The following is a 24,014-nucleotide window of genomic DNA, read 5'->3' as shown; positions in this document are numbered from 1 at the left end:
GCCCACTCATAGAAGCTTTCTCTCCTCTGGTCTGCTGTTACATGAAGCCTCGCTGGGTTCCTCAGGGCTCCCAGTACATGTACAGCCCCCAGAGTATTTTTTTGCCTCATGTATAGCATATGTTGACATATAAATGAAAATCAGATTGGTTCCTCTCAACACCCAAAGATATGGGAAGAGGAATAACAGTTCTGTACTAGTATATGTTGTGAGAAACAAGTTAAGGAACATTAACTTTCCCAGGGTATTGTACGAATTGGTATTACATTATTGATCATATTGTTGAATAAATATTGTGATGGTGTTAGTGTTGGGATAGTGATGTGTGCTGTGGAGTGTTTGATCTTCTTGCAGTGGTCTGGTTGCAAGCTTGGTTTTTGAGGGGGTGTTTTTGTGTGTTGCGGTGTGGGTTTTGTGGATTTACATTGGATGGATTGTTGCTGGCCAAGCCTTTGGGACAGGACCTTAAAAGGAGCAGAACTTCATCCAGTCATGGCCCTGAGAACCACAGTGACAAAACTGAATTGGCACCAAGGAGGGTGACAGGGCCCGAGACTGTGTAAAACCAAAATGAATATGCATCAAGCTGATGCAGCACCAGGGGTCTAAAGGGTGAAGCTACCGTTTTGTGGACGAGCCTTTTACTTTGTGAATTTTTTTTTTTTTTATTGTTCTCAATAAAACTTTTAGAACTCCTTCCCACTTGAGGTCTGAGTTGTTAATAACATATATATATGTGGATAACAAGGCAAACAAACAACAACAATGACAGTGACAAACAGAACCAAAAACACGAGAACGGCTGCAGGTGCTTCCCATTTGGTGCAGTTCCGGACACAGCCAGCAGGGGCGCTGGTGGCTCCCAGCCGGGCAAAGCAGGTGCAATGATTCCGCCGAGGCTGCAGGGGGCGCTGTGGCACCAGCTCGGCTGTCTGTCTGTCTCTCTCTCCATGGTAATGGCGAGTGAAGCTGGCGCAAGGGGTGGAAAAGCAGCTTCCTTTACAAACTCACGGTGGGGAATTTGTCCTGGTTACCCTCTGGATAGTGAAATATGCTGTAGCTGGAACCTTGAAAGCAGCAGCAGGAATGGCAGATATGAGCAGACTCCAGAGTGACAAAACAAAATGTAACAGAAACTCTGCAGCTGCAGCAAGAGCCGTGGGTTGTCCCAGCAGGCACACGGTGCTGGCTTCCACTGTAGCAAAACCAACCAGAGCAAAGGCAGAAGAACTTCGGGGCTGGACAGCAGCAGCGTGGCTCCCAAATGCAGCCAGGAGAGGCACCCTCAGAGGAGGACAGGCTCGGGGTTCTGGGTTTTCCTCTGAGGTGCCCGAGGAGTTGGTGAGGGTTCTTCCAGTCAAAGCGGATGTTAATAAGGTCAGAGTTTGACAGCTGCTCTTCTGAGCAAAGGCTCACCCACAGTAAAGAAGAAGCAGTACAGGGCTGGGGTTTGGCGGCGGCAGTGAATTCTCCCTGTGGGAAGTAGTTTGACTGTTCCTTCTGATCCCCAGATGGAGAGAGAGCTGGGAGCTGAGCCCAGCCCCTCACATCCAAGCCAAAATCTTGCCCTGTCTCTGCCCTTCCCAAGAGAAAAAACCCATGGGCTGAGAAGCTCCAACCAGCTGAAGCCCTTCCCCCATCCTTGGCCACTTCTTTAGTCTCTCTTAGGGATGGTCCTTATTCTCTCCTAGCAACAAATTGGAGAAAACTCCTGGAGAGAAAGAAAACAAGAGGAAAAAATCTTGAATTCAGCACACTAAAACCAGGGGCAGCTGCCACTCCCACTCTCAGTGGAGGCACAGAAGGCAAAAATTCCAAAGGCCTGAGAGAGGAGCAATTTCCTGACACAGCAATGAGAGAACAAAAACCAACAGAAACAAGATTCAGAATCCAAAGGGTCACAAAAAGAACAATTTCCAGGGAAAGCTCCCAACAAGGAACAAACCCCAGACACTTCTCCCAGCATCCACAACACAGGAGAACCCTCTGGGTGCCTCCAACCACAGCACTGTGAAACTCTTCACCTACCCAGGGCACAGGGAAGAGACAGGGCTCTGCCCCATCCCTGCCCTGGGAACAGGGCACATCCCCCTCCTCTGGGGGGGCCGGGGGCTCTGGGAGGGGGGGCGCTGTGGGGATAAAGGGGATGTGTGGGAGGGGATGGAGAGATTTGGGGTGGGAGTAAAAGAGGGGCCACAGCTGGAGACCACTACTCACCTTTTCTAGAGCTTCCTTGTGGTTGCAGAGGAAAGAGAGGAGCAGTGACCGTGGAGTCGACAGGCCTCTAACCTTTCTAAGGATCCCTGAACACCCACGGGACCCTCATTTCCCCTCAGGAACCTCAAGCAACCCTGAAGCCCCCCAGAATTCATGAACCTCCCCAGTACCCCCAAACAACTCAGCCTCAAGAACACAAAGCCCAGCAGGGAGGGAGACCCCCCAAAAAACCCCTCAGTACCCCTGAAAGAACCCCAAACATCCCTACAGGACCCTCAGCCGAGGTCACAATTCTGAGGCTGTGGGTGCTGCTCTATCGCTCCCCAAAATCTGAGGGGCTTCCTACAGCTCCCTGGGACCCCTGTCTCCTGAGGATGGGGGGAGGGGCTGGCAGCCAGCAAAAGGGAGAGAAATTGGGGGATGACGGTGTCCTGGGGGATGCTGTGGGTGGGGTCACCCCCAATTCTGGGCTCCTGCTCACCCAGGACGATGACATTCAGGGGGACACTCTCAGCCACGCTTTCCCCATCGCTGACCCGGCAGTGGTAGTGGCCGCTATCATTGTTCCCAACGTCTCGCAGCTCCAGGCGGGGGCTGGTGCCCAGCAGTGCCCCTGAGTCCCCCCGGTGCCAGGTAAAGGACAGGGGACCTGTCCCCGTGGCCGCTGCACAGCTCAGCACCAGGCGGTCCCCCAGTGCCACCTGTCCCCCGGGGGGCTGACCCACACAGACACCCCCGAGAGCAGGACCCCTGCAGGGGGAGGGGGAACCAGGGGACAGTGAGGGACCGAGGGGATGTCGGAGAGGAGCAGGGGGACCCCAGTGAGGAAGGGGGGGCACAGAGCTGGCGGGGCAAGGAACCCAAATGAAGGATGGGGGGTTCAGGAAGAGGACACCTGGAGAGGAACGGGGGGGATGCCAGAGAGGGTGTGGGGACCCAGGGAGGGGATGGTGGGACCTGGGGACTATGGAGGGAGATCAGAGAAGGGTGGGGTTGACTCAGGGATGGGTGAAGTGACCCAGTGAGGGATAGGAGGACTCAAGCAGGGATGGGGGGACATAGAAAATGTTTACTGGAAAGATGAGGGTGCCCACGTAGGGCTGAGGGACCAAGTGAGGGACCTGGGAATGGATGGGGAACCTGCCACAGGAATGGGGGGACCCGGGCAGTAATGAGGGTCTCCAGGCAGAGGTGGGGGACATGGGGAGCTTCTCTCACAGCTCTCGCTTGACCCAACACCAACAAAGGGACCACTAAAGGAAGTCCTGCAGGTGCCCCAAGTGCAGGAAGAGCTTCATATGCTGCTCCAGCTCCATCCCCCATGGGAGGATCCGTGCTGGATGATCCCCAGTGACTCCCAGTGGGCAGAGCCCTGGTGATCCGTGGTGCCAGTGATCTGTGTTTGGGAAACATCTGGGTGAGGGCTCCACATCCTCCTGGCTCCATGTGGCTTGGATTTCCTTTTCATTTCTCTTTGTCCTTTCGAAACACCCAAAATCAGGGTAAAAATAAAGACACTGAACTAAGACATGCATGGGCACATGGGTGGATTTTCCAGGGGATGTGGGGGATGCTGGGTGTGAGGGAGTTGAGGGTTTCTGGCAGGGACTTGGGGGTTGCTCAGGGCTTTGGGCACATCAGGCCAAGCTACTTCAGCTGCCCAAGAGACCCTGGTGGAGGTTCTGAGGCAGCTGCTCAAGGACCCCCTGCCCTGGAACTGTCCCCATCTCCCCCCCATCCCGGTTCCCAGTGTCCTCTGTCCAGGATCCCCCTCTCTTCCTGCTGTCACCCCCTTGTCCCACACCCATTCCTGTGTCACCCTACTCCCGGTCCCATCCTGCTCCCATCCCGCTCCCATCCCAGTCTGGATCCCATTCCCAGTCTCATTCCGTGTTCCTGTCCCATATTCTCTCTCTGGCTGCTGTTTCCATATCCCCAGTCCCATAGTCCCTGCCCTGTTCCCATTCTCGTATTCCCAGTGCCGTTGCCGCATTTTCATTTCTACATTCCCTGTCTCATTCTGATTTAGCAGCTCCCAGTCCTGTTCCCATATTCTTGTTTCCGGTCCCACCTTCCTAATCCTCATCTCATATTCTCTCTCCGGTTGCTGTTCCCATATTCCCTGTTCCGTTCCCATATTCCCGTCCCTGGTCCCATTCTCAGTCCCTGTTCCGTATCTCCGGTACAATTCCCGTTCCCCGGTCCCGGTCCCTGTTCCCGGTCCCGGTCCTTGTCCCCGGTCCTGGTCCCAGTCCCCAGTCCCGGTCCCCTCTCATTGGATGCGGCCGCCATCGCTCCGCCCCCCACCTACCCGCGCTGCTCCCGTCCACCAATCACAGCGTGCGATCGCTCCTGTATTTGCATAACCATGCCCATTTTGATTTGACCCCGCCCCTCGCAGCCAGCAGCCGCGGCGGGGCGCTGTGTCCTCCCAGTTCCCTCCCAATGCTGCCAGTAAGAGCGATACTGGGAGGGAAAGCGCTCCCAGTTCCTTCTCGGTGCTCTCGGGATGGCTCCTGGGGCCACGCGGGGCCGGGGCCACTTTGGAACCCGCCCAGGGGTGTGGGCACCGCCCAGGCTGGGCTGAGAGTGGAGGAGGAGCGGGAGGAAGAGGAGGGGGAGAGGATGAGGAAAAGGAAAGGCAGGAGCGGCAGGAAGAAGAGGAGCAGGAACAGGCAGAACAGAGCAGGAGGAGGCGGAAAAGGAGCAGTGCGACCAAGTTCCCCCATTCGGAACCCGCATGTGAGTGGGGAGGGGGAGCTCGCCCCAAATCCATCTGGGGAAGGTCTTCAGGAGGGTTTTTTTTTGCGCGGCAGAGGATGTTTAGATCTTGCAGGACCTCAAAGCCGAGCCTGATATGCCCCTGGAGGGATCTTGGGGGATCCCACATGGCGATCAAGGGGACAGAGGGGAGATATTGGGTTAGGAGATCCCCGTGGGGGGAACGTGGGAGCCCCGGAGCAGGGAGAGCACAGAGGGGCGATCCCGGAGCCGGGGGACCGCCGGCAGCCTGGAGGGGTGTTGGAGCCTGAAGATGAGCGAGGTCCGGGCCCCCAGAGGCTGAAAGGGGCACTGACTTCTGCAGCTGCACTTGTGCAGAGGGATCATCAAACTCAACCCGCTCAGCGCTTGTTTTCCCTTCCAAACCAGGATTTCCCATTCCCAAACCTTGACCTGATGGAGGAGGAGGAGGCTGCGAGGAAGATGGCCCAGGAGCCCCAGGCAGGTGAGGAGGAAGTCAGTGCCCCTTTCCCCCTCTCTCCTGCTCCATGTCCCAGCCCAGCATGTCCCCTGGCTGCAGGGGCTGTCATTGCTGTCCTGCTGGGGATCCACTGGGGGGAACTCCTTCCCTGTGGGACAGAGGCAAATCCCATCCTCTCCTTGTCTTTCCTCTCCCAGACACTGAGCTGAGGTCGGAGACCAGGGGGGAGAAATCCGTGGAAGAGACCGATTCTATCAGCTCCACAGCACAGGAATCCAATGGGGAGGAAAAGCCCCAGAGATCCCACATGAGGAGGGGCTGCAAACGCAGATCACAGAAATCCGAGGAGGAAAGACCCACCCTGGATGGGAGAGGGATCCGGAGAGGTGGCCAGAGCTCAGAGCTGGAGATCCCTGAGCAACTTCACAATGCGGAGAAACCCTACAAGTGCTCAAAATGTGAGAAGAGCTTCAGCCAGAGCTCCGACCTGATCCGCCACTGGAGAATCCACACAGGGGAACGGCCCTACAAGTGTGGGGAGTGTGGGAAGTGCTTCAGGATAAGCTCCCACCTGGTCAAACACCAAAGGAGCCACACCGGGGAGAGGCCCTACAAGTGTGAGCAGTGCAGGAAGAGGTTTCAGACCAGCTCCAATCTCCTCCTGCACCAGCGGATTCACAAAGAGGAGAGGCCCTTCCTCTGCCCCGACTGCGGGGTGGGATTCAAACACAACTCCACCCTCGTCACCCACCGCCGCATCCACACCGGGGAGAGGCCCTATGAGTGTGGGGTGTGTGAGAAGAGCTTCAGCCAGAGATCCTCCCTGATCAGCCACTGGGGAATCCATGCTGGGGAACGGCCCTACGGGTGTGGGGACTGTGGGAAGAGCTTCGGGACGAGCTCCCAGCTGATCAAACACCAGAGGAGCCACACCGAGGAGAGGCCCTACGAGTGTGATCAGTGCAGGAAGAGGTTTTCAAGCAGCTCCAATCTCCTCACACACCAACGGGTTCACACGGATGAGAGGCCCTTCCGCTGCCCCGACTGCGGGGTGGGATTCAAGCACAACTGCACCCTCGTCACCCACCACTGCATCCACACCGGGGAGAGGCCCTACGAGTGTGGGGTGTGTGAGAAGAGCTTCAGCCGGAGGCCCAGCCTGATCAAACACCTGAGGAACCACACCAGGGAGAGGCCCTACGAGTTTCCACAGTGTGGGAAGAGCTTCTCAGACAGCTCTAACTTGACCCAACAGCAACAGAGCCAGCACTAACAACAGCCCTGCAAGTGGCCCAAGTGCAGGAAGAGCTTCATGCGCTGCTCCAGCTCCATCCCCCATGGGAGGATCCGTGCTGGATGATCCCCAGTGACTCCCGGTGGGCAGAGCCCTGGTGATCCGTGGTGCCAGTGATCTGTGTTTGGGAGACACCTGGGTGAGGGCTCCACATCTTCCTGGCTCCCTGTGGCCTGGATTTCCTTTTCATTTCTCTTTGTCCTTTCAAAACTCCCCAAACTGAGGTAAAAATAAAGATGTTGAACTAAGATAAGGACGGGGAACATGAGGGGATCTTCCAGGGGATGTGGGGGATGCTGGGTGTGAGGGAGTTGAGGGTTCCTGGCAGGGACTTGGAGGTTGCTCAGGGCTGTGGGCACACCAGGCCAAGCAGCTCTGAGAGAGACCTCGGTGGAGGTTCTGAGGCAGCTGCTCAAAGACTCCCTGCCCTGGAACTGTCCCCATGTCCCCTCCATCCCAGTTCCTGGTGTCCCCTGTCCAGGATCCCCCTCTCTTCCTGCTGTCACCCCCTCGTCCCACGCCCATTCCTTTGTCACCCTATTTCCGGTCCCATCCTGCTCCCATCCCAATCCAGACCCCATTCCTGGTCTCATTCCCTGTCCCTGTTCTGTATTCTCTGTCTGGCTGCCATTCCCATATTCCCAGTCCCATATTCCCTGTTCTGTTCCCATTCTCATATTCCTGGTCCTGTTGCCAGGCCTGTATTTCCATTGCTATATTCTCTGTTCCATTCCCATATTCCCAGTCCCATTGCCATATTCCAGTTTTCCATCCCGTTCCCATCTTCCTATTCCCCATCCCATATTCTCTGTCTGATTGCTGTTTCCATATTCCTTGTCCCACTTCCATATTCCTAATTCCAGGTCCCATTGCAGCTCCCTCTCCCATATTCCCAGCCCCATTCCTGGTCTTTTCCCATATTCTGGGTCCCTGTCCCCTTTCCTGTTCCCCATTACTGGTCCCTGTCCTGTATTCCCGGTCCCATTCCCAGTGCCATCCCCAAGGGCCACCTCTCACACGGGGCCCTCAGGGCTCCACAGCTCGGGCTGCCTGTGGCACATGAACCCTCCATCCCTGCTGCTGTCCTTGGCAGCTGCACAGAGCACAAGGCTTTGGGCATTTCTCACAGGTCCCAGCTGGCCAGAGCAGCCCCTCCTGCCAGCACCTGCTGTGCCTCAGAGCCCTCCATCATGCTGGGGACATGGAGGGGACATGAGCCTGCAGGAGCCTCCTGCTCTTGACACAGGAGCAGGGCTGCAGCTCCAGCCTTTGGACCCTGGGCTGCAGCAGCCCAGAGGAGGCCCAGCTGCAGAGCTCGCAGCCCTGAATGAGTTTCCCTGCAACATTCTGAGCATCTCATATTCTCTCTTCAGTCACTGTTTCCATATTCCCTGTCCCGTTCCCATATTCCCATACCTGGTGCCATTCTTGGTCCCTGTTCCGTATCTCCAGTACTGTTGTGTTGCACAAAATAGTTCGTTTTGCACTGGGTGTTCTTTGATTATACCTTCCCATGTATCTTTGCACCTCTCCATCACTTGATACGGCGTGTATCACCCCTCCTCCTGGGTTTTTTCCTCCTGGATTTTGTCATTTGAGTTCTACATTAAACCTGTGGGACCATTTCCTACGAGAAATAAGAGCACCTTTTGTCTTTTATCTTTGTCCTAGCCCAGATTCCCTACAGAGGTCCACAGGGCCGGACCTTAGGGCTGAGGGAATCAGGGCACAATACCTTTCCCAGTCCCATTCCTGATCCCTGTCCCCTCTCACTAGGTGTTGCTGCCATTGCTCCAGCCCCTCCCAGCCCTCACATGTCCATGGAAACATTGCTGTGCTATGGCCTGGGGTGTCCTGACACCACTGGCACCCCCACACTGGGTCACACACAGTGCACCAGGGGTCCCAGGTTCCACAAACAGGGTCCCCCTGCACTGGGATGCTCTGGGATGTCCCTGGGTGCAGGGAACGGGCTCTGGTCACACCAGGGGGTGACCCATGGAGCGGAGCCCACCCAGAGCCCTTGGGATCTGGCAGGTGCCAGGATGAGGAACCCCCAAATCCCCCTCACCATTTAAGACTCTCACGGGAGGCTGTGCCCAGTGGCAGGTCTGTCACACGTGTCGGCACCACTCTCAGTGAGAGTGAAGTGATTGGGTCCTTCCTGCCTCCAGTGCTGCCCATCCTTGTATCTGGTGGTGGCACCCGAGTCCTGGCACACAGAGAAGGAGATGTGACCCATGGGCACACCCAGCCTATGCCCACCCCTTGGACCCTCATTCCCCTGGGGCCCCAAGCATGGCACCCCCATTCTTTATGCCCCCTCTCCCTCTGACTGCCATCCCAGTATTCACATGGCCCAGGACCCTATTTCCAAGGAACCCTCTCCCATTCATTCCATCCCCTGAAATCCTCCTTCCCCCAGGACCTTGATTCACCCAGAACATCCCACTGCTCCCACAGCCCATCCCTGGCACACGCATCCCATGACCCCAAATCCCTGCAGCCCACATTCCCCTGGGACTCCCATCCTGAATCCCCCAGCTCTGGAACCCCCAGTCCCATGGCACCCCCATCCCAAGTGACTCCCCCTCCTCAGGACCCTAATTCCCCATTGACCCAACCACTAGGACCCCCATTGCCCTGGACACCCATCCCTGGCTCCCCAAACCCCTGAGTCCCCCATTCCTGAGAACCCCATGTCCCACTGTGTGCCACCCAGCCTTGTCCCCAGCCTTGTCCACATCCTGCCCACAGCCTGTCCCCAGCTTGTGGCCACCCTGCCCCCAACAAAATCCACCACCATGTGGGGCGAGGCCTGACCCTGCTTCCTTCCCCTCTGTCTGAAGAGCTCACATCCAGGGGACAGTCACCCCTGACAGCAAGTGGACAGCCAGTCCACATGGCTGGGGACATGGGGATGGCCGGGAAGGTGACACTGCTCCTGTGGGGTGAGTGCCCCGGGCATGGGTCTGACACCCCGGGGATGGGCCCTGGTGAGGGAGAGGCCGGTGGGGAGGGGGCACAGAGGGGCTGTGGGGTCCCATGAGGTCCCCAAGGCCAGCAGTCAGTGCATGAGGTGACCTGGGTTGTGGGGTGGCTGAGGGGACATGGTCAGGGTGACAGGGATGGAGGGACAGGACAAGGGGACAAGCACGATGCAGATAGAAGCCAGGGGGCTGGTGAGGGTGACCTGTGCCAGCACGGAGTCCCCATGCCTGGGGTGTCCAGAATGTCCTCATGTCCTGCCTGAGCATTGGGTGGCCACAGTGCCTCCATCCCCAAGACATCTGTGCCACTCCAGCGTCTCTCCAAGGACAGTTCAAGGACCGCTCCACACCCTGTGCCCCTTTGCCATTGCCCAACCACCATCCCTGTTCATTCTCCCTTCCAGCCCAGACCCTCGGCCTTGCTGGTGAGTCCTCGGTGGATGTCATGTCCCCACCCCTCTGTCCCCAGCCCCACACTGGCCCTGGCAGGCTGGTGTCCCCTGTCACCCACAGGTGCCCAGACCACCCAGCTCCTGGTGGAACCCTCCTGGAGGCCGGTGGTGCTGTGGGACCGGGTGACACTGACCTGCCAGGGCTTGGGGACCGCCGGTGACACCACCTGGTACAAGGATGGGCAGCGATTGGGGCAGGAGAGACCAGACCATGTCCTTGTCACCAAGAGTGGCACCTACACGTGTGCCGAACCTGGCACTGGGCGCAGCCCCCCGTGAGCTTCTCAGATGGTGAGAGGGGTTTTGGTGTCCTGAGCCTGGCACCTGCTGGACTCCGAGGGCTCTGTGTGGGGTCTGCTCCATGGGTCACCCCCTGGTGTGACCAGAGCCCTTCCCCTGCACACGAGGACATCCCAGAGCATCCCAGTGTGAGGGAACCATGTTTGTGGAACTGGGGACCCCTGGTGCTCTGGGTCTGACCGAATGGGGTCGTCCCCATGAAAATGTTACCTCCTCAGTGTGACAAGACCCTTGTTCCCACAGGCCCATTGGTGCTGCAGGTGCCAGCATGGCTGCTGCTGGAGGGGGACACAGTGACACTGCGCTGCCAGTGCACATGGGACATGCCGGTCACTTCGGTGCGATTCTACCATGGGGACAAAGATGACATTTCTCTATGGGACCAAGCTGTCCCTGTCCCCACTGCAGCTGCACCACCGCGGCCACTACCAGTGCAGTGGGCGGGTTGACTCTGAGCTGTCACCGTGGGTGCAGTCAATGCCCGTGACAGTGACAGTGACAGTGCACGGTGAGCACCCCACAGCTGCCACCCTGACCTCCCCACAGCCGCTCCACAGGGACTCAGGGTCACAAGTCCCCCTCCCCTCTCCTTCCCAGAGCTCTTCATGGTGCCAGTGCTGGAGGGTCGCCCCGATCCCATCGAGGGGTCTCCCCTCAATCTCAGCTGCCTCAGCAACCCCAGCCCCCTGCAGCCCCAAACCCGCCTCCTGCACCACTTCTACTGGGATGGGCAGTTGGTGAGGGGGCCGCAGGTGTCCCCACAGGTCCTGGTGCCCGCCGTGGGGGTCTCCCACTTGGGGAATTACAGCTGCCAGGTGCAATCCAAGGGGGTTCCATGCAGAAGAGCAGCGTCCAGCTCTGCGTCACAGTGCACAGTGAGTGTGGGGATGGGCACGGGGAGCCCCCACAGCCTCCTTGAGGTCCCCAGCCCCGCCTGCGGACCCAATTACTGCCCAGAACCACCCGTCCGTGTTGCTGGGTCCCCATATGTTCCTGTGTCCCCTCCCTGAACCCTCATCATTGCCTTGGGTTCCTTTCCAGGCCACCCCATCAGCTCTACACCACCTCTTCCTCATTGGGGTCCCCCTGCCTCTCCCCATTCCCCCAAACAGTCCCTCACTGTCCCCTGGTGTCCCTCCCCACCTGCAGTTGTCCCTCTTTTAGGGCTGTCCCTGTGGGTGCACCCCACTGGGGGACAGGTGGCACTGGGGGACCATCTGGTGCTGAGCTGTGCAGTGGCCATGGGGACAGGTCCCCTGTCCTTCACCTGCCTCCAGGGGAACTTGGGGACACTGCTGGGCACTTGCCCCCACCTCAACCTGCGCCACGTTGGGGGACAATGACAGCGGCCAGTACCGGTGCTGGGTCACCGATGGGCACAGCATGGCCAAGACTCCCACACTGAATGTCACTGTCCTGTCACAGTATCCCCCATCCAAGCCCTTCCACCCTCAGCCCAGCCATGGTACCCCACTTTAAGCAATGACCACCACCACCACAGGACACAGTCCTGTAAGAGCAGAACTCTCTGGTTTGCGGTGTCCTTCACCCACACCCTCCCATATATTCCCCATCCCCTCCCTGTAGCCCAACCCCACTCCGGGGCCCCTTCCCCCATTCTCAGCTCTATCTTTATCCCCACAGTGCCTGTGTCCAGTGCCACCATCACGCCTGGTCCCATGTCACACCAGGTGCACACAGGTGACCCCGTGACCCTGCGCTGCTCAGTGCAGGTGGGCTCAGCCCCTGTCAACTTCACCTGGCTGCACAATGGCCGGGAGGTGGCCCAGGGTCCTGTCCTGGAGCTTGGGGACGTCGATGTGGGACATTCAGACACCTACCAGTGCGTGGCCACCAACCAGCTGGGACAGGATGGGCACCGCGTGTTCCAGGCACTCAGCCCTGAGCTGGCCCTGGAGGTGACCCCTGGCTCACCCTGGGTCACAGGTAGGGTCACAGGTGGGCACCATTGTGTTCAGGACCCCCAGGATTCAGGGTGACTCAGATGTGTCCCCCTCTGTCCCTTGCAGTGGCTGTGAATGTCGGCAGGACCCTCCTGTTCCTGGTCCTGCTCCTGGCTGTCATCGGAGGCTGTCACTGCTGGCACCGCCGGGGTGGGTGACAGTGGGGACAGGGATGGTGGTCCTGGAGTTAAAGGAAGCCCCCAGAGTGGAGGCAGAGCTGGGGCAGCACCCAGGGTCCCTGAACTGGGGAAACTGAGGCAACAGTGACCTTGGCTGGGGGTCTCGGGAATTTGGGAGGAATTTGGAGGGTCTTGGTTGGGCTCCAGGTCCATCCCTGAGTGGGCTTTGAGAAACATTGGGGTGGCACAGGGAACTCCTGGAAGATTTTGGGAGCTCTTGGAGGGCCATGCAGGGATGTGAGGGGAGCTTTCTGGGGTCCTGGGAAATTTGGGGGCGTGCCCCTCCCTGCTGGGCGTGGGGTTCTGGGGACTTGAGTGGGGAGATTGAGAGGGGTTGAGGGCATTGTGGTGGTGCAGAAGTTCTGGAGGGTTCAGGGGTGCTTGTAGTGGCCAGGGGGAATCAGTGTTCTGGTGGGAATCACAGTTCCAGTGGGGATCTGGGGGTCCCATGGGTGGTTGGAGCTACTGAGTTCCCAAAACGGTTCAGGGGTCTCAAGGTCCCCACAGTCACCCATTCCCCTTTTCCTTGCAGCTGCCAGGAAGCCCCAGGACATGTGAGTGGGGGGCTCCAGCCAGGACTCCCCTTTCCCCCTCCCCAGACACTCCTCAGACCCCCCCTTACCCCACAGGACCCCCTCAGAGGAGGTGGCAGTGCTGGACCCCCATGTCATGGGCACCGAGTGGGCAGGGGGGACAGGGACACATCACCCACAAGTGTCACCCCACCCAGGTCCTCACAACTGGCGTCACTCTCGGGGCCCCACGGGTGTCCCCCAGCCCTGCCCCACCTTAGGATCTAAAATGAACAAAGTGGCACTGCCGAGACCCCAGGAGGGACAGCAGGACTCCCATGACACTTTTGAGAATATGTTGGGACGCTGGGGCACACTGGCAGCACTGGGGACCATCGATTTCCCTCAGTGGTCCCTTCTTCCTCTTCACTGCATCCCACATGGCTCCTCATTCCCTCACCCACTGCCCAGCAGGCACAATACCCTTTCCTTCTTATTGTGCCCGAACTTCAGCATTTTGATTAAACTGTGTGAGAAACAAGGCTCACTCCTTAATATTTGTACATGTTTAATAAGGGATAAAAGAGACCACAAACAGTGTGCTGAGTGCTTGCCTACTGCCAGAGGCACACGGTTATCTGTAACAAGCCTTCTTATGTACATTTTCATTGTATTGTTTAAATATATATTCAAGAAGATTATACATATTCAAACATTCTTTTGAGTTTACTTCTACCAGAAGATCTTTTGCTTGGTTTGACCCATGCCATGTTTTCTTCAAGTACATGCCTGTGCTGGTTTCTCATTGATTGAAAAAAAGCTGTGGCAAAACCAATCAGTGATTAGCTTTGAATATTGACAACTTGTGGAACCAATTCAAGAGCTAGGTACGCCTCTGTGGCCACACAGGTCCAAATGAGAAGAACCCCGGGACAAGTTCCCTTCTCTCCCCGGCTGGGAAGAGGTCCCCAGGTGCTGACGGGGTGTTCTTCTTTAAAATAATACCCCTTGAGCTGACGTGGCCCATTATGCAGCTGTGGGAAGGCTGTGTGATATGGGAGGGACTTCACAAATGCAGATTCCCCGGCAGCTGCTTTTGTGAGAACTAAAAATCCACAAGAGAACTGTTCTTTCTTGTGGGGAAGTTTCCATGGCAGACCAAAAGAGACTTCTTTCTAGAAGAATCTGATGAAAGACTACTTTAGAGGTAGTAAAGTGATGAAAAATTCCAAGTTTTGTCTCTATAATTTGTCCGTAATAAGGGAAAGTTATGGGGGAGTGGAAATGTTTTGAGGGTTTTATTCTGATTATTATTTTTTTCTCTCTTGTAGTTTTGGTAATTAATCTGTCTATATATCCTTTAAAGTTTTGAGCCCACTTTGCTCTTATCCTAATCTTATTTTACAGCAGAAAAAGAGTAAATAATTGTAGTGTGCACACAAATCATTACACCCTCAATTTCACAACGGCACAACCCCCAGTTCTTCCCTTCAAAACCCTGGAGAGCACCTGAGCAGGGAACAAGGTGGTGGGAACCCCAAGGTAGGGGAATCAGGGGTGACGGGTCTGCAGGGACGGCTGGGAGGCTGTGGGGGATTGGGGTATCCAGCTGTGCCCCCCCAGCACTGTTGCCTCAAGTTTGCCTGTTTTTCACTTTTTGCATTTTGTTCTCACGCAGCTTCAAGTAAACTATGTATATTATTAGAATTGTTTACATTCTTCCTCTCTAGGAGGAGAATGATGATTGATGGTGATGGCCACCAACGAGGTCAAAGAGGTGGCTACCTGTGTAGCCAATCTTGGCCTGTCTGTAAATTTGTATATAATATGGAGTCAGAAAAATAAAGTAGAAGCTTTCCTGCTTGACCTCCTGCTGGCCTGCGTCGTCCTTTTGTGCTCCTAACAGCAGCCACAAGTGTGACCCTCCGTCACAAGTGTGACCTCGACGGTGGGAAAGGTATTCAGCTGTCTGTGTCTGAGGTCACACAGCACTTTCTCTCTCGTACAGCGGAAGGAAGAGGCCGTTTGTGCCAAGTGTCACAATGGAGGCAGGCGCTTAGAGGGGCATCCCGGGGGATCCTGTCCTGGGAGGGACACATGCTGGCCAAGGGGGTCCTCCATTCTGAACTGGGGAGAGCGGTCATGTGTGTTGTGCAGGGCCTGTGCCTGGCCCCGGGACGCTGCTCTGCTGCCACTCGGCACTACGATCCAACCTGCTGCCTTGGCCGCTTCTGCCCGCTGCCGGTGGCAGTGCCGGGACCGATTGGTGGCCGTGAGTTTGCCAAAGGAGCCATTTCCCCTCCTCCCTCCCGGCCCAGGCCGTCATCGCCCCTGAGGGGTTGGAGCTGCACCGGGGCGCCCCCTGCTGGGCGGGAGGGCTCCTTGCAGCGCCCCCTGCTGGCCGGGCGTGCTCCCTGCAGCGCCCCCTGGCGGACGTGGTCACAATTGCACCAAAGAGGAAAAACTAGCCCTGAGTGGGTGAGGAAGTTCTGGGTTTGTGTTGATCGTTCTGTTGTTGTATAGAAATTTTCTGGTTAAGAGCTGTTATATACTTTCCTGCATTTTTTCCTGGAAACCCATTAATTTTTGAAATTATCAAAATTTTGGGCATGGGTCTTTTTTCCATTCCAGGAAGGTTCCTGCTTTCTTTTGGCAAATATTTGTCTTTTAAACCAAGACAGTTGCTAACTCCTGGGTTCCAGCATGGATGGGACAGACACTCCAAGAGAAGACAGGGTCACACACAGGGCCACCTCGTGCTCTGCCTTTGAAGCTCTTGGCCCACCATGGGCCTTCCCCCTTGTGGGACTTCTGGTCACCTGGCCACTCAGGAACTGGGTTTGGCAGACTGTCACACTCTCCCCAGTGTTCCATGGCTGGCAGACTGATTGACAGATGGAGCCCTGTCTCACCAAAAGCAAGGCCTGACCCCCCCTTGCCACACACTGGTGTTCCAAAATGTCTCAAGACATTAAACTTTTCCAGTCTCTGACACCCCACCCTGTGCCATGGCCTGATGCCGAGTGCCCTGGAGAAGGGAAAAGCTCAGGAACACCCACAGGGCCTTTGCCCACACAACTTGTGTGCAGAACACAGCAGAGGAACTGTTTGAGACAGGGGAAAAGAGAATCCAGAGACTCCTGAAGGCCACTTTGGCTACCACAGCAATGAAGTTCCAGAGCCTTTCCAGGTTTCTGTGGTGGAGGAAATGTGTTGGGGGGAGTATCTGGGGTTTGTTCCTCTTTGAGGGTTTTCTCTGGAAATCGTTCCTTTTTTGATCCTTTGCATGCTAAACCTTGTTGCTGTTGCTGTTGGTTTTGTTCTCTTGTTGCTGTTTGCAGGAAATTGTTCTTCTCTCACCCAGGATGGTGACATTCGTGGGGACACTCTCAGCCACGCTGTCCCCACTGCTGGCCTGGCACTGGTAGTGGCCGCTGTCATTGTCCCCAGCGTGGACCAGCTCCAGGTGGAGGCCGGTGCCCAGTGGTGCCTGTGAGTCTCCCTGGTGCCAGGTGAAGGACAGGGGACCTGTCCCCACAGCCAGTGTGCAGTTCAGAACCAGGCGGTCCCCGCGTGCCACCTGTCCCCCGGGGGGCTGCGCCACATGGACACCCCTGAGAGCAGGAGCCTTGTGGGAGGGGGGTTGAACCAGGGCTTAGTGAGGGACACGTGTGGCGTTTTTGAGGGTCAGAAGGACGCCAGTGAGGAAAAGGGGGCCCAGAGCTAATGGGGAGCTTGGAAAAAACCCAATGAATGAAGGGGGTACAGAGAGTGGGCTGAGGGACCACCACAGGGAGGGTGTGGTGGGACCTGGGGACCATGAGGGAAGATCAGAGAGGGGTGGGGTTGAACCAGGAATGGATGAAGAAACCCACTGAGGGATGGGGGGACAAGGACAGGGAACCGAGCAGTGTGGAAGGGATGTGGAAAAAATTTATGGGAAAGACTGGGGTACGCATGTAGGGCTGGGGGACACAGCAAGGGACCCACGAAAAGATAGGAGACCTGAGACAGTGATAGGGGGCTCAGGCAGTAATTGGGGTTCCAAAGCACGGCAAGGGACTGTGGAGGCTGTGGGGGCTCCCCGTGCCCATCCCCACACTCACTGTGCACCGTGACGTGGAGACAGGCGCTGCTCTTCTACACGGTCCCCCCCTCAGAGCGCACCTGGCAGGTGTAATTCCCCGAGTGGGAGACCCCCACGGTGGGCACCAGGAGCTGTGGGGACACCTGCGGGCCCCCCACCAACTGCCCATCCCGGTAGAAGAGGTGCAGGAGGCGGTTTTGGGGCTGAGGGGGCTGGGGGTGCTGAGGCAGCCGAGATTGAGGGGGTCCCCTCGGTGAGCTCAGGGGGACCCTCCAGCACCAGCATCGTGAAGAGCTCTGGGAAGGAGAGGGGAGGAGAATTGTGGCCCCCAGTCCCTGGGGAGGGGCTGTGGGGGCACTGAGGTGTGAGATGTGGGGGTGCTCACTGCGTGCTGTCACTGTTACTGGTGCCGAGTCCTTCCACCCCTGTGATTCCCCAAAGTCCACAAAGCCCCTGCAGTAGTACCGGCTGCTGTGGTTCAGCTGCAGAGGGGACAGGGACAACTTGATCACTGTGGAGTCTCTGCTCACCTCCTCGTCCCCATGGTAGAACTGCACCTTGGTGACCGTCCTTTTCTGCATGACCCGGCAGCGCAGTGTCATCGTGTCCCCCTCCAGCAGCGTCAGTGCTGGCACCTGCAGCACCAGCCAGTCTGTGGGACAGGAGGGTCCCATCATACTGAGGGGCTGAAGACTGGTCCAAGGTTGGTACCCATGGAACTGGGGACATCTGGGTGGAGTCCCCATTTCGTGGGAGGATCCCAGAAGACACCAAGAGCAACCCCATGGCACAGGTGTCACCACAGGGGTCCCATCCGACTGGGATTTACTGGGATGTTCCTGAGTGTAGGGGGCAGGCCCTTGCCACAGGAAGGGTTTTGGGGCCAGTGATGGAGTGGAGCCCTCCCAAACCTATCAGGAAACCACCCTGATCATTTAAGATCTCCCCTCACCGTTTGCAATGGTCACAGGTTGGCTGAGCCCACTGCTGGATCTGTCACGCGTGTAGGTGCCATTCTCAGTGACAATGAAGCGGTTGCGTCTGTTCTGCCCCCAGCGCTGCCTGTCCTTGTACCAGGTGGTGTCACCGGCGGTCCCCGAGCCCTGGCAGGTCAGTGTCACCTGGTCCCACAGCACCGCCGGCCTCCAGGGGGGCTCCACCAGGAGCTGGGTGGTCTGGGCACCTGCAGGTGACAGTGGACACCAGCCCGGCAAGGCCACCGCGGGACTGGGGACAGAGGGGTGGGGACATGGCATCCCCTGAGGACTCACCAGAGAGGCAGAGGGTCTGGGCTGGAAAGAAGGGACAGGTCTGGGTGGGGGTGGCACGGCAGGCATGGCAGCCTCTGGGGATGACGTGTGGGGTCTGTCCCCAAACTGTCCCTAATGAAATACTAGGGTAGCACAGAAATCTTGAATAAAGGGACACCTCAGTCTCCCTGGAGTGAGGCAGGACATAGGGATACTGAGGACACTCCATGTTTGAACAGGTCACCTCCACCATCCTCTCAGCATGTGTCCCCATAGCCACATCCCCTTGGCAATGATCCCATTCCGATGGCACCTGTCCCCATGCCCCATCTGCATCGTATGTGGCCCTTGTCCTTGTCCCTGCATCCCTGTTCCTCTCTCCGTCCCCTCTGCTGCCCCAGCCGCAAGGTTTCTTTTGCCACATCCTTGTCCCCAAACCTCTACCGCCCTGTTTCTGTCCCAACATCCCAGTTTCCCTGTTCCCCTGTTTCTGTCCCCACAGCCACCCCATAACTCTGGTCACACTGCGATCCATCCCCATTTACTGGCTCTGCTGGCCTTGGGGATCTCAGGGGACCCCACAGCCCCCCTGTGCCCCCTCCCCACCGGTCTCTCCCTCACCAGGGCCCATCCCCGGGGTGTCAGACCCATGCCCAGGGCACTCACCCCACAGGAGCCGTGCCACCTTCCCTGCCATCCCCGTGTCTCCAGCCATGTGGACTGGCTGTCACTCGCTGCTGTGGCCACCAGTCCTCTGGGTGGCGGCTCTTCGGATGAAGAGGAAGGAAGCGAGGTCACACCTTGTCCCCATGTGTAGGTGGCCCTTGGTGGGGGCAGGGTGGAGGAAAGGAGGAGACACAGTAGGGGACAGGCTGGGGACATGATGGGATAGTCTAGGGGCTCGGTGGGGGATGGTGTTCCCAGGAGAGGGGGGGCTCAGAGGTTCTGGGGAACCAAGGATGGGTGTACAGGATAATGGGGGTCCAGGGATATTAGGGTCTCCATGCCTGGGGAGATTCAGGAATAATGATCCTTTGGGAACATGGTCTCCAGGGACTTCAGGTGTTGGGATGTGGGTCCCAGGGTTGGAGGCTCAAGGGGATAAAGGGGACCCTCGGGAAAAGGGGTTGTGGAGGAAGAAGCAGCCCAGGAGATGGGATCAAGGCAATGGTGTTCCTGGGCAATGGGAGTCCTGGGATGCGGGTCCCATGGAGGAGAGACCAAGGGAATGGGGGGTCCCATGGTTGGGTTCCCAGGGGAATGGGGCTCCCAGGGGTGGGCAGTGGCTGGGTTGGCACAGGGGTCACAGCTCCTTCCCTGGGTGTCTCAGATTTTGGGGTGACTCAGAGCCCAGCACAGCCCCCACAGTGTGCTCATGGCCAGGGGGCAGCCCAGGGTTGAGGCTCTGGGTCTGTGCCCCACACACCCAGGGGCTTTTTCCCATCCCCCATTTCCTGGCTCAGCCATCCCAGGGAACACCTGAGCAGGTAACGGTGGGGGGATCCCAGGAAGGGGCAAAGGAGGTGGGGGCTGCAGGCAGTGTTTGGAGCTGTGGGAGATTAAAGACTTTCACTTTCTCTTTGCTGCAGCAGAAGGAAGAGGCCATTTATGCTGAGCTGATGCCGTGGATTCTGTCCTGGGGGGCACATCCAGAGAGGTCCTGCCCTGAGGGAAAAGGGCTCCTCTGCTGTGGTGACACCTGGATCTAGTCCTGGGATGTCCTCATTCTGGGGGCGCCATGTCCTTTGGGAGCCCATTGGTGCATCCCACAGCAGTGTTTGCTTCTGGATTACACAGAATGTGGAATCTCCCTGAGTATCCAACAGGTCCATGGGATTGTTCCCTGCCTGCTGGGCAGCAACCCAGCCCATAAGGAGGGCTTTGGTTGGGCCATATTTAGGAACTCTTCCCATTTTTATCATTCCCATTCTGAAATTTGATTTACTTCCCATTGCTTCTGCTGCCAACTGGGGAGAAACTCTGTCCATCCTGGGAACAGTGCACATGAATCTGTGGAAATGCCCGTGTGTCCCTCAGGCTCTGCTTCCTTGGTAAATGCACTCCACCCTGCCCTGAATTCCCCTGCCTGGGCACTCCCTGCTCCTGCTGGGACACCCCTGTTCCCCAGATCCACGAGTGGAGCCGCCGCTCAATATTTCCACACTTTTCCCTTATTTCTGGTGTCAACATCCAGAACCCAAACATTCTTTCTGGGAGATTCCAAATGGCTGCAAGTTTTGTTCCATAAGGAGGGTCCAGGTCAGGTTGTTGAGCAATCAGGGTGTGGGATTTGCAGAATTTCTGGGGCTCTCTCAGCCCCTTGCTGAGAGGGACAAAATGATCAATTGCTGCATTTCCGGACTGGTTCCCTCACAGCTGCCCCTGCAGGGGCCGTTTCCAGCCAGCCCTGCTCTGAAAACCATCAAAGGCCCTCACAGAGCCACTGCTTGGGCTCCCTTTGGCTTTTGTGCTTCTTGCAGGGCTCAGCAAACCACAGCCACGCCTTTTTCCTGCCCACAGAATTCTCACCTTTGTAGCAGCTCTGAAGCTGCCAGAATCAAAGCCAAGGGGACACGGGGGACCCTCAGGTCCTGGCTGCCCCCTGGGGCTGGCCAGAGCAGGGCTGGCCAATGCCCATCCCCTGTGCCCTGGGGCTGGGCCATGGCTGGGCCCCACACTTGGATGGCCACTGGCTTCAATGGGGAGGAGTTGGGGAGCTCATTCCTGCCTGGGGCTCCATTCCCCAGCTGCTCTTGCTGCCTCAGATCCTGCAGGGGACGAGTGAGAATGGAGAAGTCTGGAACACTCCCAGAGCTGCCATTCCTTAGGAGAGGATCCCATTGGCCAGCATGTGCCCCGTGCAGGACAGGACCCCCGTGCATGTCCCCCCCAGGACAGAACCCGCCCCGTGTGACACTCGGCACAAATGGCCTCTTCCTTCTGCTGCAGGAGAGAGAAACTGAATGTTTGGAGGGGGCACTGCCGGTTACCCCCAGCCCCTACAGCCTTCCACCCCTCCTGCAGACCCCTCACCCCTGTTTGAGCCACCCTGGGGATCCCCCAACCCATTTCTGCTCAGGTGCTCCCCAGGATCATCAACGCATGGACTTCCCGCTGCTGGAAGGGGACACATCAACGTGAAATTGAGGGGGAAAAGGAAATGAAAGTGAAGGGAAGAAAATCCTTTGGTGGGTGCTGGAATACAGACCCAGAGCCCTTCAGTATACAGCGGGGGTGAACCTCAGGCCATGACGACCTCAGAGGCCTGTGCTGGGTCACCCCAAATTCTCAGGCACCCAGGGAAGGAGCTGTGACCCACGAGCCCACCCAGCCACTGCCCATCCCTGGGACCCCCATTCCCCTGGGACCTTTACCATGGTGCCCCCATTCCTTATGTTCCCCCTCCCTGGGACCCCCATCCCAGGACTCTCATTCCCCAGGATCTCCATGGCCCAGGAGCCCCATTCCCAATGGACCATAATCCCATTCATTCCATCTCCTACGACTCCCCTTCCCCGAGGACAGTGATTTTCCCAGGATCCTCCATTCCCACAGGATGCCCCATTCCCATGGTACTCCCCCATTTCCCCTGCACCCCATCCCTGGCACACCCATCCCATGATCCCAAATCCCTGGAGCCCACCTTCCCTTGGGACTCCCACCACTGAGTCCCCCGAGGCCTGGGGACCCCATTCCCATGGCAACTCCATCCCCAGTGCTGGGGGTCAGGTTTCTTCCTTTTTTACTCTAAAGAATCTTTTTCCCCATAAGTTACTGAGGAGACTAAGTACTGGCTGCTTAAGGGTGCTGGACCAAAACAAAGAGGTAGCCAAAGCTCGGAGGGGGAAGATCACACGGGTTTTAGGGCAGGTAAAGGACAGAGCTGGAGGCAGCTTGGTCTCTCTGGCTTTTGGCATTGGGAGAGAGAGAACAGCTGGGCTGCTGTTTGCTGCGGGAGGAGTTCACTGTCACCGGAGGGGTCCAGTCCTGGGAAATCTTCCATCATCTGCTCTTGTGCCCTGGATTTCTGAGCTCCTCCACCTGCCCTGCAGGAGCTGGGCCAGCCCTGCCCCACCATCACGGCTTCTTTGGCACAGCTTTTTTTCTAGAGTGTGACCCTGCACCCCCCTGCCCTGCCGGGACACCCTGCCCCTGCCTGCTGGGGACATCCTGCCATCTCAGCCACCAGCCCGGGACTTTCCACTGTTCCAGCTTGGTGCTCTGAGGATCCTGCAGGGGCACCAAGACCAAACTGCCCTGGGTTTTTGTGAAGGAAAGCACTCAAGGTTCAAACTAATAATGTTTTTGGTATTAATGCTGTAGTTGTTGGGTTTGTTTGCTTTTTTATATACACTATTAAAGAACTGCTATTTCTATCCCCAAATCTTAGCCTGAAAGTCTTTAAGTGCAAATTTACAATTGGAAAAAGGGTGGGTGGTTTACATTCTCCATTCCAAAGCAAACTCCAGCTTTCCCTAGCAGATACTCATCTTCCCAAACGAAGGCACACAGGATCACAGTGTCTCATAAGATCAATATTCACTTGGTCCATCACAACTGCCTTTGCTTAGCTCTACAATTTAAACACTCTCCTCATTTCCCCAAAATGCACATTTTTTCCATATTTAAAGGAATATTCGAGCATATTACAGTCTGTTACCATGGCTCACAGAAGACTTTCAGCCCAAATACCAAGGCCTCTTCTCCATTTCCTCATCACTTAGGATATAACTTCTCTTTCACTTTCCCCAGTCTTCATACTATCTCTTTACATGACTCCCACTCTTTCCCTTTTTCTTTCACTTCAGAGAAGGGTTAGTGCTTTGTAAATGTCATCCGTGTCAGGAAAGAGTTAACACCTCATCCAGGCCTGTAGATGGTCATGTGATCTCTGCTGGGCACTGGCTGTTGTAGCTGCATGGCTTTTGGATTTCATGTTGGATTTCATGTTGGATTTCATGTTGGATTTCATGATGGATTTCAAAGCCATGCCGATGGGGGAAGGTTCAGGAACAGTGGCCACGATCTCAGGAGCCAGGCTGGTGGATGCCACTTCCCCTCCGCTCCTTGGTCTCATGGGGTGGCCCTGGCTCAGCCCAGGCTCGGAGCTGGTCCCGGAGCACAGCTCTCTCAGCCTGGATGTCAGTGGGGCAGGCGTTAGAGTCAGCTCGATGTTAGTAGCTGCGGCCTCCCCTTCCCCTGCTGACAGCTGATGGGGCCCGGGGCCAGCTCGGCCCCACTGGGGCTGCAGCAGTGGCAGAGCCCAGCCAGGCTGTGCCAGGCCCAGGGAGGCCCCACAGCAGAGCAGGACTGGTCCTGTTACCTGTTCCAAGGCAGGAAGGGAAAAGAGAAGTTTCCCAGAATTCCTCAATTTCTATATGTAATCACAATGGCACATCCAGCTTCCTCTGTGGCTATACAATATGTCAGTATCTAAAAACTGGCCTCTGATAGGTCCCTGTCCTTTCCAAAGGAAATGCCAAGGTCCTTACAGGAACTGTTCCCTCTTTAACTAAAAACCAAGCTGTGTTAACCCATGACACACACACTTGCACACACACACATAG

General features: G+C 56.9%; 1 protein-coding gene and 2 pseudogenes across 1 annotated transcript; 2 read left to right on the top strand and 1 right to left on the bottom strand.

The window, feature by feature from the left end:
* The first annotated feature begins 5,394 nt into the window (after positions 1-5,394).
* On the top strand, positions 5,395-7,394 carry LOC136375037 (zinc finger protein 132-like). Its single transcript, XM_066340386.1, has 2 exons — positions 5,395-5,443; positions 5,617-7,394. The coding sequence occupies exons 1-2, from the start codon at positions 5,395-5,397 to the stop codon at positions 6,690-6,692; spliced, it is 1,125 nt and encodes a 374-aa protein (XP_066196483.1). The 3' UTR covers positions 6,693-7,394.
* Positions 7,395-9,615: 2,221 nt separating this feature from the next.
* On the top strand, positions 9,616-15,578 carry LOC136375036 (Fc receptor-like protein 4; annotated as a pseudogene).
* Positions 15,579-16,399: 821 nt separating this feature from the next.
* On the bottom strand, positions 16,400-23,524 carry LOC136375035 (Fc receptor-like protein 4; annotated as a pseudogene).
* Between the last annotated feature and the right edge of the window lie 490 nt (positions 23,525-24,014).

The sequence above is a fragment of the Sylvia atricapilla genome, unplaced genomic scaffold (genome assembly GCF_009819655.1).
Source record: "Sylvia atricapilla isolate bSylAtr1 unplaced genomic scaffold, bSylAtr1.pri scaffold_78_arrow_ctg1, whole genome shotgun sequence".
In the NCBI taxonomy this organism is placed as follows: domain Eukaryota; kingdom Metazoa; phylum Chordata; class Aves; order Passeriformes; family Sylviidae; genus Sylvia; species Sylvia atricapilla.
This window is presented reverse-complemented; position numbering and strand designations above follow the sequence as displayed.

Excerpts from the sequence above, each read along its gene's own strand:
- LOC136375037 (XM_066340386.1), top strand. The coding sequence starts at position 5,395 with ATGGAGGAGGAGGAGGCTGCGAGGAAGATGGCCCAGGAGCCCCAGGCA. Across the intron at positions 5,444-5,616 it reads GGCCCAGGAGCCCCAGGCAG|ACACTGAGCTGAGGTCGGAG; the intron begins GTGAGGAGGAAG and ends TTCCTCTCCCAG.